This window comes from Cygnus atratus, chromosome Z, assembly GCF_013377495.2.
Source record: "Cygnus atratus isolate AKBS03 ecotype Queensland, Australia chromosome Z, CAtr_DNAZoo_HiC_assembly, whole genome shotgun sequence".
NCBI classification, from domain to species: Eukaryota; Metazoa; Chordata; class Aves; order Anseriformes; family Anatidae; genus Cygnus; species Cygnus atratus.
In genome coordinates, this window is record NC_066396.1 from 27186621 (window position 1) to 27200177 (window position 13557).

Here is a 13557-nt window from a genome sequence, read left to right on the forward strand (position 1 = left end):
TATATGAACAATATATATATATGTCTAAATGTGGGGTTTGTGATCTTAAGCGCTCTTAAATGGAAGCTAACCTCGGCAGTTAAAACATGAGTTTTTAATAAAAAAACAGTATTTAGTGATTACGTAATTTTAAATATCAATTGAGACATCATAACAAAGCAACAAAGCAAGTTAGGAGGGCAATAACAAGTGAACAGGAATCATTACATGATTAGTCCTTAACTCTTACCACACAAGAGATGCTTAAAACAGCAGTCGATGTTTCCAATGAGTTTCTGAGTATTGGATCAAAATAAGAACAAATTCCCCCCAAACTTCATTCGACATAATATAAAAGTTGAACTTACTCATTAGTTGGAGCAGAAAGTTTTGATTTTGTTAACTCCTCACCTAAGCAAAGAACAGAGTAGTATGAGCAAAGCTGTGATACACTAAAATAAAAATCTTTCAGCTTTATTACACAAAAGTAGTAAATGCTTATCATTGCAGTTCAAACTTTATCATGGATTTTTAAAATGGAAAGAAGATGCATTATTTCTGATAACATAAATTCAGATGCTCCTGGAATACTTTCTGAAAGGACTACACAGAGCAATACATTTTGGGAGAAAGTGATCACTTGAAATTTCATCCTTATATTATTCTGTTTACACCAATTTTATTCCTCAGCAAACCTGTCCTCTTTTCTTACTGGAAAAAAAAAAGAAAACCACACATACAAAAAACCTAGAGGATATACTTTCTCTCTGAAAGATAGTACTTAGTGGGTTTGTGGATCTGTGGATCACACCTTACCAGAGATGGTGGAAGGGTTTTAAGAACTTGCACAAGGGTCATTTCCCTTTGCTCTTGGACTTGTTCCTCAGCAATGTCAGACAGCCTCATCTGATTCCCAGAACAGGGAACAACTAAGTACATAGAAACTGAGGAGATCTTCGCGTGTTTTCTACTGTTTTGAAATTTAGACCAGATAACTTAATTTTGCCCTTTGAATTTACCACTGGTACTTCAAAAGAAATATCACAAAGGTACCAACAATAAAAAATCTATTTTCATGCTAAGTTGAAAAACTAACATAAATAGACTAAAAGTTAAATATTGCACTTACTGGATGAATTTCTGTTCATTTGTGCCTGAAACAGAAGAAAAAATATTACCATTATTGTTGTTGTTGTTACAACAATTGCCAAATAAAACACTTAATAGTCCCAGGGCTCATATTTCCACTCAATCTTCCATGAGATATTTTACTTTTAGTGCCAGGCAGAACATTCTGGAACTTGCAGAATAATAGAACAAGAGCCATAACAGAGCAACCAGTGCAAACCTGTCACACAGGATATGAAAAGGCAGGAAAGAAGATTGCAGAGCTGACAAAGGGAACAGTATTACCAAATCTCTTTTCAGGCTAGGCCAGTAGGATTTCACAGCTTTCATATTACATGAAAGCTGCATCATGTCTGACAGATAAGAATAGAAACATTCCTAACATTTTCCCAAGTCCCTCACATAGTAGACTTACTCAATTTTCATTTGAAAACACGAATAAAAAGCCATTCCGTACTTACAGGACTGTGCCTCTGCTTTCAAAAAATGGGGAAAAAAGAGAAAAATCACTGTTAATATTTTATTATTACTTTCCTTGAAATCAGAGCCATCCTAATTCTACTTTGACTATTGCACTAGAATACTTCAAAACTATTTATTTCTAATTTCATCTCTTGGTATAAAGGATAATTCTGTGGTTTGGCAGAATACATACAGTAAAGATGCTCTTTAAGAGTTACACGTACCCACATCATATAATCAATTTTAAAGGTTTGTATATTATTGAATACCCATTAGTTAACTAAGTTTGCAAAGCAATGCACACCTAACTCCACATTTATTCAAATGTATTGTGGTGGCAACGGTGGAAAGACAAGGATTGAGCACTTCACAGACTTAAGAAAAGTTAAAATCTGAGAAGAGAAAATTACTTAACATTATCTTGTGATAAAGTGCATGAAAGATAATCCAGTGCACAGTAAAAAAAAAAAAATAAAATTTGAAACTAGAATAAATTTTGGACAGTAAATTACATGTTTACAGTAAAGATTCCTTATCACTTTTCTTCTCTATTCATTAAAAATACAAAGAACAAAATTACTTACGGATGTTGCTGGAGAAAGGGCAATGTTCCCTATTGATACTTTTAATTCATCCAAGGAAGGCATGGTATATTGAGAGCTACTATTTGGCTGTACAGGTTTTATTTCTATATGGAACCTCCTGGGTTCATCATCTTCAGAGTCAGAATCACTGGATGAATAGAAGTGGTTCTCTTTGGTATGTTTTTCTCAGTTAAGGTGGAAGTACTACAAATTCACTTACTTTACAAATTACAAATTCATACACAACTGATAAACAATACTGCCTAAACTCTTTGTGCACTTATACAGACATCTCAAATAGATCCCCCAAGTCAAAGTAAAAAAATTTAGTTTTCATATCCCACTCGTCTTCAAAATGGTACCCCTGTTACGAAAGGCACTACTCCATTCTATAACTCAAAAAGTGCATATTTGAAGGCATCAGGGTAAAAATGAAGATTTTACATCGGCAACACTTCTGTATGTTAAATTAATGATTTGTAAGATTCCACCAACGATCTTAATGCATGTATGAAAAATGTATGAATTGCAGAAATCCTTAAAAATCAAGTAAGGGAAAACACTAGGCTTTTTAAATAGCAACGGAATGCCCATGGTACCTGTACCAACCATAACAGCAGAGGAAGTAGCAGCAGCCACCACAACTTGCCATTTTTGCAGAGTGGCATGATAATTTCGCAACAAAGGATGCCAGTTACACAGGAGGCTGCACAGTAAATGAAACACCAGAATCAGCTACTTAAAGCAATGTCAACATTCCTAAAAAGGAATCACAATGACAACTCAGCCCTCAACACAAGCAAAATATATAGATGAATTTAGCCTTGATTCTTTTTATGTACATACACTGCACTGGGAAAAACCTCTGAAAGGCCCATGCTAAGTCTTGAAAGATGCATTTGTTTTGACAAGAAACAAGGTGAAAAATTTTCTCTACTCAAAATTTTCTTGCCACATGGGGGGAGAACACATACCCTATACATTGCTTCTTTTTTTTTATTTGAAAAAATGCCAGCCACTTGAATGAAATCTCTTGAAAGTACTCCCTGACAAAGATTAAAACCCTGAACCACAAATGCATTAGAAATCCAATTTAACTGAAAGAATCCCTGAGATCTGGTGAAGAAAAATTCAGATGTCTCCATCTTACAGGCTATCCGTCCTCAAAAATGGATCACGTCTGGAAAATAAAATTTTAAGACAAGCCATTTTTCATTTCACAAAATTGCCTTGCCTGTGAAGTTACTGAGTTTTATGACTCATTTACTACAAATCAGGCTGTTGCATGCAGGTCTATTAAATGGTTACTGGCAAAGATTATTTAGATCTGAATAACGTGAACTGAAAGGTCAGCCAGTAATTTTTAGGATGAGTGTTCTTCCAACACTTAAGATTGGCCTTACTAAGATAGACCGGTAAATTAATGTCCTCCAACAAATCACCTTAAGAGTTCCCATCAGCAGAATAAATATCCACTCTTGGATGCTAGTGGGAGGAAAAGAAGAAGGTAACTGATGACTTCCTGAATCTGGTCAAAAGCTTCTGAAGCTGAAGGGATTGCAAATCATTGAACTTTGTCACTAGATGTATGGCCTTTTACATTTCTTCATGACAAATGGGATAATGGAGAAAAAGATGTCTGGGTGAATCTTTTACAAAGAACGGATGTTACTCACTCCACTTCATAAATATATGCAAAACATGAAATAAAGCCCTCCACAGAACTGGATAAGTCTGTCACTTTTATACCAGTTTTCTAAATGAGAGGTAACATGACTGTATTCATCAGTACAGGAATCTTCACTGGGGGCAACAGACGCATATTCTGCAGAGATGATGAAAACAGAAACTGTGATGAATTGGTTCACTTTAAGGTGCTTTCAACTTGTTAAAAATTGTCACTAATATAAACGTAAAGTGTAAATTTACCTTTTATCTCTAGTCCTCCGAAAAATCAGTGAATACAATTCCAAAAATTAATAATCTTGCTAACATAGTAGGCTTGTTTAGATCTATAGCAAGCCAGATCCCAGTTCCTGAATAGAGCCTGCCTCTGTTTCTGATAGGAGAATGAAAGAAGGCAAAAATATTTTCCTTCAAAGGAAGAGCAGAGAAAAATCACGTGTCTCCATAAAATAATACTCGTAGTGAAAATGTATTCTACATATCGAAACAATTACTAAAATACAATAAAAGCTGGAAGCACCAATTAGAAAGAGCATGTGGTGGAACGACTTAATAAAGAAAAAGAAATTCTATTTCTAGGCTGTTGGAGCTCCCAACCTTTCTAATGGTATTATAAAAATGTAGGAAGGGTGTGACTATAGAACAGGTAACTGTTCATTATGCTTAAAAGAGTTCTACAAACTCTCTGAAAGGTTTTCATGGAGAAAGATCTTCATGGTCACCTTAAAGCTTTTGTTCAGGCTTTCTGTTATTGTTTTGTTTTGTTTACTGTCAGACAAAGAGCATCCTTTTACAGTTCCTATGACATCTGATCTAAATTTTAACATTTATACACACAAAATCTAGGCTAGACAAAATTTTGTACAGTTTGCAGAAGCTATGAGCATAAGAATACAAAGTTGCAACACAAGCTTGAATGATGTCTTCCTTTACTTAAAACTTTAATCAGTACTTGCCCTCTTCAAAGAACTGTAACAATATCAAATAATTTGGCACAACAATAGTAAAAAGGATATCCTGTGTTGTTTCTGGTTTAATGCTGTATCCTTCATCATCTACATCAGGAATGTTCTAAAAACAAACAAACAAAAAAATGTGGTATTGACAAATAACTAAAAACCATTCTTACATCAGACTGGATTTTATGTCAATGACAAATTAAAATTTGATTATGACAGCTCATGAAAGTCATCACTATTCACCAATAATTATCGCAGTTATCTCATGTTATGGTCTGTAATTCGGAAGTAGAGTGACAGGCAAGATACCTCAGAACAGGGTGCAACAAAACAACCTCTGAATTTCCTACGAAAAATGGCAGTTTAAATGCATCTGTTTTTACTGGTACGCTAGCAAAAAGGTCAGTAGCAAGTTACCTTTATTGCTGAGCGTTAAATAAACCTACAGGTTTTTGGCTCCAAATATTTTCCTAGTTTCTACTTCTAATTCTTTCAGCTGAGGCCTTTGAGGCTCTGATGGTGCAGGAACATAACATTTATTAAGCACTAGTCAATACTTCAGTGAGTGAGTAAAAGCATTCCAGGCTATACAGGTTGCAACTTTTCTCCCCCTTGATAAGGCAGCAAGCCTGCTTTAGCAAAGAATATGCACATCAGTTAAAAAGCATGGATGAAAATTAAAAATACACCCTCAGCACTGCCATGGATTTTCAAAGCTAATAATCATTCAGGAACTTCAAACCATTTCAGTTTTTCAGTTCTTGCAGGCACTTAAGCATAAATTGAAGAGAATTATGCTAAAAATCATTTAGAATTTTTAGCTAAGCACTTTGTTTCATAAAAGCGCTTTGGAACAAGAGAAACAATTTTTTAATATGGAAATCTAAATTTCAAAAATGTGCAAAAAAAGGTCACATATCTATTGTATTGGTATATATTGCATGTAAAGGAATAGACCAGCATATATGGATACTTCCCCCATTCAAAACAAAATAGTAAAGGAAAGGACCACTAATGACTTTGTGAATTGAAATGCCATAGTTAAGGTTATTAAAAAACAACAAGTTCTTATAAAAATATAATAATGTCAAGATTCATATAAAAAAAGTGATTTATTCTAATGTATCAAAAAGTTTATCCTTTCTCTGTTAGAAAACAGGTACGGGTAAGCAGTTTGACTGAAAAAGAAACATATATTATGGTCAAAATATATCTTTCTGATACAAGTCATGAGATACAAGAAAATAACCTATACTAGAGACTTCCAGTGGGCTAGCAAGCAGCCACTTGACTTCACCTAAAATTTGAAGCCAAGCTTGAAGACGTATTCAACCTGAATAGCTTTAGAATTAGAGGAAGATAAACATACATTTGTTCTTATATTCATTTTATAGGCATCACAAATGTGATGTCTCATATTTTATTTACTAAGAGAGATTCTTTTCTGTACAGCCCTCTAAATCTAACACTTCTGAATTAAGTGTAATGAATTTAAACATAGATCAAACTTTATGCTAAAAGGAGTAAGAAATATGATCATATATAGGAGATACAATACAGTACCTAATTAAAAAGCACAACAAACTAAAGCAAAAAAATATATTTAAACACAAACTTTAAAATGCAGAATGTCTAGGTGCAGTTTCTTGAAATTTGTAAGACTTTGCCTTCACCAGTATTTGATTTTAAAAAATTAAAAACAAGAAGAAAAAAAGTAACCCCCCCCCCCCAAAAAAAGTAATAAGAGTAGGATCACACGGTCCAGTACCTTAGCTCTACTTGCTCAAATCAGAGTTCTTAGCTACGCTTGACCTCAGGCCGACCTTGTTTATATGCCAACAAACACTAATGAAACTTGACATCAAAGTAAACAGAACAAAAACATACAGCTAGAGGGTAGGTACATGTTCTTATTACAACTTCTGAATTCTGAAGTGATTTAGTTGTCATAATAGACAATTTTCAATAGATTTGGATCACTCATGGTTAAGATGAATTGAAAAACAACAACAATCTTCAAATAGACAACATTTAATTTTTCTTCCAGCCAGGCCATATACGTAAAAGATATTATTACTGGGGACACACAGCACAAACAACTTAGCTGACAAATCTGTCTGTTTTGGTTTATAATTGTGGAAAAAAAACTCAGTTTGCAGAAGATATTTTCATTGCATTATTTTAGCTTATTGAGTAATCTCTAAGATAAATTGTATCTGTACAAAGCACTAAAATCTTAACTTCCTTAAAGTATGCAATTTCTTTCTTAATATTTTTATCTAAATATTTCTGATCTTGAGAAGATATTTGAAGCAGCTATTTCTCAGCAATGTTACTTTAGCATACAGCCTGTATTCAAAACTTCAGACAAGAAGTTAAAATTAGTATTTTCAAAACAGATGGAAATGTACAGCTTAACTTCTGAACACATGAACTGTATGTAAAAGTCCTTGCTCTTACACCTGCAGGACTAGATTGCCTTTTTTTTTTTCCTAACACTTTCCAAAGAACTTTATTTGTACTTTTTTTCTATTTTGAAATTTGAATATATATCATTTAAAACTTCTGACTTTACATAGTGTAAGCAGAGTCAGAAATCATCAGGCTTTATATTTCCAGGTTTCTCCATGATTCATATTGATCTTGTACAAAATTCTTATAATTCTTAAAATGCCTTTTGTTTTCCTTAGTAAGATACTGAATTCACATTTTTGTATGAACTATTAGCAGATATAGGTGAATGAATGAACCTTTATACTGACAAATTGTGTCATATACAAGCAAAATGTTACTTCACAGTCTTACTTAAAATTAAGTAGTAATTTCAAAATACCATTTTCATGGTGATCAGTTTTCCTTACTTTCTGACACATGAGACCGTTATTTACTAATTTACATTTTGTAACAGCAGCAGAAGACACAGCCCTTTGGATAAGCTACATATTCACAAAATTGATGTTAATGAAGGCATTTACACTTAACCAAGCTAAGCCTCCTCCACACTTCTACAAAGACAGAACTACATATAAGGTGGTAGATCATAGTGCATCTTTCAAATACCAGGCACACAATATAGTCAAGACCTGATTTGCCTACCACAATGAAATGAGGAGAAAAAATACAACCTCCATGTATACAAGTCATTTTTGAACTTCAGCAGAGAGGAAGAAGATCTTTACAAACTTTGGTTTTCCATAAGAGGTAGTTATGAATGTGAGTGGGGATGAAAGTTTAGCCCCCTACCCAAACACTTTATTTGTTGTATTTCCATGGAAAAAAGTGCTCAATATGGACATGACTTGAACTCTGAAAGTCTCTGGAAAGTGTACTTCCTAGGAAGAAGGCTTCACATTCTCAGAGGTTCTGTTAAGTGACTAAACATACTGTTACAAAAAAGCACAGAGTTTTTCCCTGTGCTTGCAGATGTAATACAACACATTACTGATTAAGTTAATATCTAGTTTCGAATATATATATATATATATATATAATTTTAGAGTTTATACCTCGATCTCTACATTAGTATGTTTTACACACTTTCTGAGATGAATATTTTTTAAAAAATAAATATAACAAAAGGACGTAATGAATAACAAAGTAAAACTACCTGTACAAAAAGCATAAGGAATGCAAATTCTATTGCCAAAACTCATTTTTAGAGTTTGGGTCAATACTTTGGCTCAAATTCCTTATTCTATCCCATCTGGCATCTAAAAACAATGGAAGATGCCTAAACCACTACCACATTATTGGCTCCTCCAAGGTACATACAAAGGATGAGAGAGGAGACAGCTGCAGTCTAGTTACTTCATTTGTCCCTTCCTCAGCAACATGAGCACTACTCACAGGTTTGTTACTGGGTCAAAAAACAAAGAACCTTAACTGATCTTCAGCAAGATTTCTGCCCATTTTCTCTTCTTCTGGGGTATCTACAGTGAGAGCTACTTATCTAGTCTTCCTCAAGGCATGCTTCAAGATATTGATAAGCAGAACAGTTCACTGTTTCTTTTTTTGCTTGATGAACTTTCTGTCATTTTACTGAGGAAGACTGACTTCTTTCTGTACATCCAGATCAGCAAACTCAAAGCACACTCAAAGTGAGCAGTTGAAGCTTATATCCTGGAAGAAGAGAAAAAAAGAGCCTCTCCACTTTTAACATATTTAAGATGCAAATTTGACCCAGGTACATCCTCATGGCTAAGACAGAGTTTTACATTACATTCTCAGTCTCCTCTCTTTAGGCTGTATACAAAAGACATGAAAGAAGAGAGCATTCAGTCACTTCCACTGCCAGAGATGCAGAAAGAAAGCAAAATGAGTATTCAGAGTGCTCCTCTCCTGTACTGTGACTACAAAGGTTCATATCCTATATCATCATCAGCTACTCAAAATAGATCATAAGTAAACATTACAAAATACAAATAAAGAAAAACATTTGAATATAGCAATCCAAATATAATTAAGGTTATACTTGTGTTCCACATATTAATGACAATCCCAAATTCAATCATTCCCTAGGAATAAAAATGGTGTATAATTACATAGAATCTTAATTATGCTATACCCTTTACATATTAGATTAATGGAAAGTTTTAGATGCCCCAATACTGTTTGCATTCCAGTTTCCAAGGAAAAAGGGTTCGGCACTGTTCAGTGCATCTGTGACTCCCTTCTTAATTACTTTTGAACTTACCGGACAATTTCAAATGGATTTGACAGAAAGAACAGAGGACTCAAAGATAATTACATTACTACAGTTTTCATGAAAATAGGCAGTCAAGTAGAAGAGAGAGATCTGCTAGTATCCCAACCAAAGGAAGGGCTGCTATCCAAACTCAGACCTTACTGGACACAAGTGGAACCTTGTAAATGCTTTCCCAGAAGAAAAATTTCTGCTAGAGCTTCTATCTTCCTATACACCTAGAGACATGCCAAACTCATGGGAAACAAGACAATTACTTCTGCCCATGGAGCAGCTTGCTAGGTAATAAACACTTACACAACCAAACTTCAACTGCTGTCTCCTTCTAGCGTACACACAGCTTTCTACTTTTCTTAATTATTAAGGCTTTACTTAATGGAAGTTGCATGTGTAGCCTGATATATAATATCACATGAATTTCATATCTCATGACATACTGTGATCCATATTTCAACAGAGAATGCTTACTGAAGTGTTCAACCTCTTTAACAAAAAACAGGTCTCAGTTCACAGCTGCCTTCAAACTCATGATCACATAAAAACCTGTTATAGCAACTACAAAAAAAAATATTGATAGCAATTAACAATTTATTCATTTGCAATAAAATTATATTTTCCAATATATATAATCTAGCAGCTGCATAAAAAGGATGAGCATAAGCACATAGCTTGCCACACACAAATTTAAGAACTTTCATTTTGGTACAAAAGACCTTTCTTAGGACAATCTTGCTGTTTTGTTTTCTGAAAACAGAGAGTACAAGTCAGAATATACTGCATTATACAGTTTGGACTACTGACAAGACCCTGATGGAACTGGCTACTTAATACCTATTTTCAAAGATCCATGAAAAAAATGGATCTGGTAGATAACTGATATAACCATGGATAACTGGTAGATACAGTATTGAAGTCAGTTCTTACTGGTTACTCAGCTTCTACAGTCAATATATTTACCTCAGTGTTTAAAATTATAAATAACTATAAGGTGGTTACCTCCTACAGTCCTTTCTCTTGAGTGAAAAACAACTAAAATTCTTGGCAAAAAAACAAAAGCCAATTTTAAGAAAAAGATCATGATAATATAAAAGCCAGACATGGAGATTTTTAGTAATTGACCAAACATGACCAAAATCACAATATTAACCATTAGTAGGGGACACCTTAAGTAAGTTGAATTTTCTAAGGGTTCATCCTCAGTGTTTTTCTGGCAATCAAACAAAAATAACAATTCCTTTTTCTTTTTGCAATAATTCTATTCCAAGTTCAATTTCTTGAAACATGTAAGGTATTGTGAAGATGTATACCAAATGATCCTCATAGAGATAGCCTGGTGCAACAATTACTAGCAATAACTACTTAGACCAAGTTTTCAAAATGAAACAGAAAAGATGCCTTACGGTAAGACAAGAAAAAGAGAAAAAACATATGAAATGTCACCTTCCAGAGGAGGATGCCAACCCAAAGTGTAAAACTACACTTGGGATAAGTTGATTGTAATGGGTGAAATGAATCTCATCTACGGTACACTGCATCATTTTTCATGACAGTAATGGGTTCTGCTGTTAAAGCATTCTACCATTCAGAATAACACTTTTGTTTGTAAAAAGCAAGAAGAAATGATAGACCAATATTTAAATTCCAAATGTAATCAAAAAATTGTGGGCGTTAAAAAGGAGGCATTGAAAGTATCAGTTTTGTTGTTTAACACTATGGAAGCTAGTGTTTGTTTGTTTTTATATATAAATTACATCTAGACAGAACAACTAACTTATATGATCATATGGTGTGCCTCATGCAGCCAGAATGAATGTCAGACTCATTTACAGTTGAATTAATTATCTTCTAAAAATGTAGTGACCAAAATAAGCAAGGTAGAAAATAAATACTGCAAGTCAAACCCAGTTGTGCTTCACTCCAGTGACTCAACCTGACATTATTTCTATGAAAAGACTGATAAACTTGCTTTAAATTAAGATGACTTTATAGAAGATAAAATAATTATCTCATACGATTCTTACGAGGCTGTGCATACATATACAGTTCTATTATGTGGCAAATTTTACCTTCCTTATGTAGAAGAATGGTCCTATTAGATTTTTTAAACCTAAATTCCTCAAACAAAAAGTTTTTATACTATATACTAAAACTTACAGACGTTATATGAAGAGAAATCCACAACAGGTGCACATGGAGACTAAAATTGTTTAAGATAACTGGCATCTAAATAAATTAACTGAAAAACAAATCAGTCTATCCAAAGTCACTTAAACCATTCTGTAAATTATTCCCTACTATAGCTACAGGGAGTTCCAATATCCATTACATATAATTCAAGACAACATCTATGTTTTTAAATAAAAAGACTTAATTAAGGAAATAAAAAACTATTAGCATTTGTAACTGTTACTTATTTTAATTTAATAAATAAAATTCTAAGATGCAGCACAGATCAACTAAGAGCAACGAAAGACAGTGAAAAAGTGTGCATCTAGAAATTTTAGTGTGCATCTAGAAAGTCTACATTTAAAGCAGTATTCTACATTCTATTGCCCTCAATCAAGCAGAACTCCATTAATTTCAGAAAGGTTCTCCAGGGAGACAGTAGGAAAGCAGAAGAACCTGATGATGCAAAGTTGGGTCCACACGAGAATATAGTGAACTTTTAACTCACTCAGAATCTATTAGTCAAGCAGTTCAAACTATTAACTGGCAAAACAAAGTAGCTAATAATTACAGTAAGAACATCCTGTTTAAAACCTAAAATTGTTAGGAAACATAAACGCATTATAGATGCATATTTTTATGTATTGTGAAAGATTATGATCTGAGAAAAAATTAACACTTCAGTTATATTACCAAAATATAAAGCTCTCTATCACATAAATAATACTTTGCAAGCACTATATATAAAGTTTTGGTTTTTCTAATTGCACTGTTTGACAATGTTAGCATAAACATTTGTGTTAGAAATAAGTCTACTTACAACTGAGTCTGCGTCTGGACACTCCCTATTAAAAAAATAAAGAATATACACAATTACAAAACACACAAATGACTTTATTCATCCAGTTCTGATACACTTCTTCTAATATTTTCAATTAATCTGAAACATTGAAGTTAACCCATTTGCCTCTCAAAGTCTATTAAAATTTTTGCAATAAATAATCCACATTCAATTGAATGATATTTAAAAAAGAAGCTAAAAGTTTATGCTGAAAACACTATAGGAGAAAATTCACAATAAATGCTTTAAAAACAAACTCACTTCATAGTAAAGACAAAAAGAATCAAGGGAATTCAGGAGTACCGTGATTTATTTTGAATGAATAACTTAAAGAGTCAGGTCTCTGTGGACAATGTGCATAATAAGTATAAGTCACCAGACTCAATGAAACATTTTGGATAATAACTAGGTCTTAAAACAATTAAGACTATTCTTAAAGGAATTCAGATCTTCTTTCTTTTGAAAATTCATTCCCAGTTCATGCTTGTCAAGTAAATTTGCAGTTAGGCACCAGAAAATACAGGAAAAAATAAAACTATCTTAAGAAACACTTAAAAAAATCAATTTAAAAAGTGGTTGGAAGGAACAGTGATTACAGTGATCTCTTCCCACCAATATATGCAAAAAAGAGAAGGAATCACATTTACTGTATGTGGGAATACCTGAGTAGCATACAGGTGATTAAATCCTCTCTAATCTGCACCCTCAGAAACAACTCTGTAAATGCTAGTACAACAGAACAACCACATTTTGGTGCTGTCAAGTTGAACATCCTAAATTTGTACTTATGAAAAATTTAAAAAAGGAAAGAAAAGAGAAAAATAAAAAAGATTTTGGAGTAAACTACATCACCTCCAAAAGGTTAAAAGAAGTTATAAATAAAAACTACCGTGTCCTTAAAAACAGGTTTGAAAACTTGCTGACATGGGAACATGAACACAAAATTCAGTCCAGCCTTTAGGAACACAGCGAGATGAAGGGTCTTGTCTCCTCTCCTCTAAAAGGCTGCACACAAAAGAAAATGTGTGTAGCAAAGTCAAATTGTCCTAT

At 33.4% G+C, this 13557-nt stretch overlaps 1 protein-coding gene across 2 annotated transcripts in view; it reads right to left on the reverse strand.

The window, feature by feature from the left end:
• The window catches only part of FCHO2 (FCH and mu domain containing endocytic adaptor 2), an 89741-nt gene that overhangs the window by 27870 nt on the left and 48314 nt on the right, over positions 1-13557 (reverse strand). The window contains exons 11-16 of one of the 2 annotated variants that reach the window (XM_050716533.1): positions 12487-12511; positions 4853-4910; positions 2154-2329; positions 1569-1583; positions 1109-1133; positions 348-390 (exon numbers count right to left, since the gene is read on the reverse strand). In XM_050716533.1, the coding sequence (XP_050572490.1) occupies positions 348-390; positions 1109-1133; positions 1569-1583; positions 2154-2329; positions 4853-4910; positions 12487-12511 (342 nt within the window). The remainder of the gene's footprint in view (positions 1-347; positions 391-1108; positions 1134-1568; positions 1584-2153; positions 2330-4852; positions 4911-12486; positions 12512-13557) is intronic. The other variant, XM_050716534.1, reaches the window with a different exon arrangement.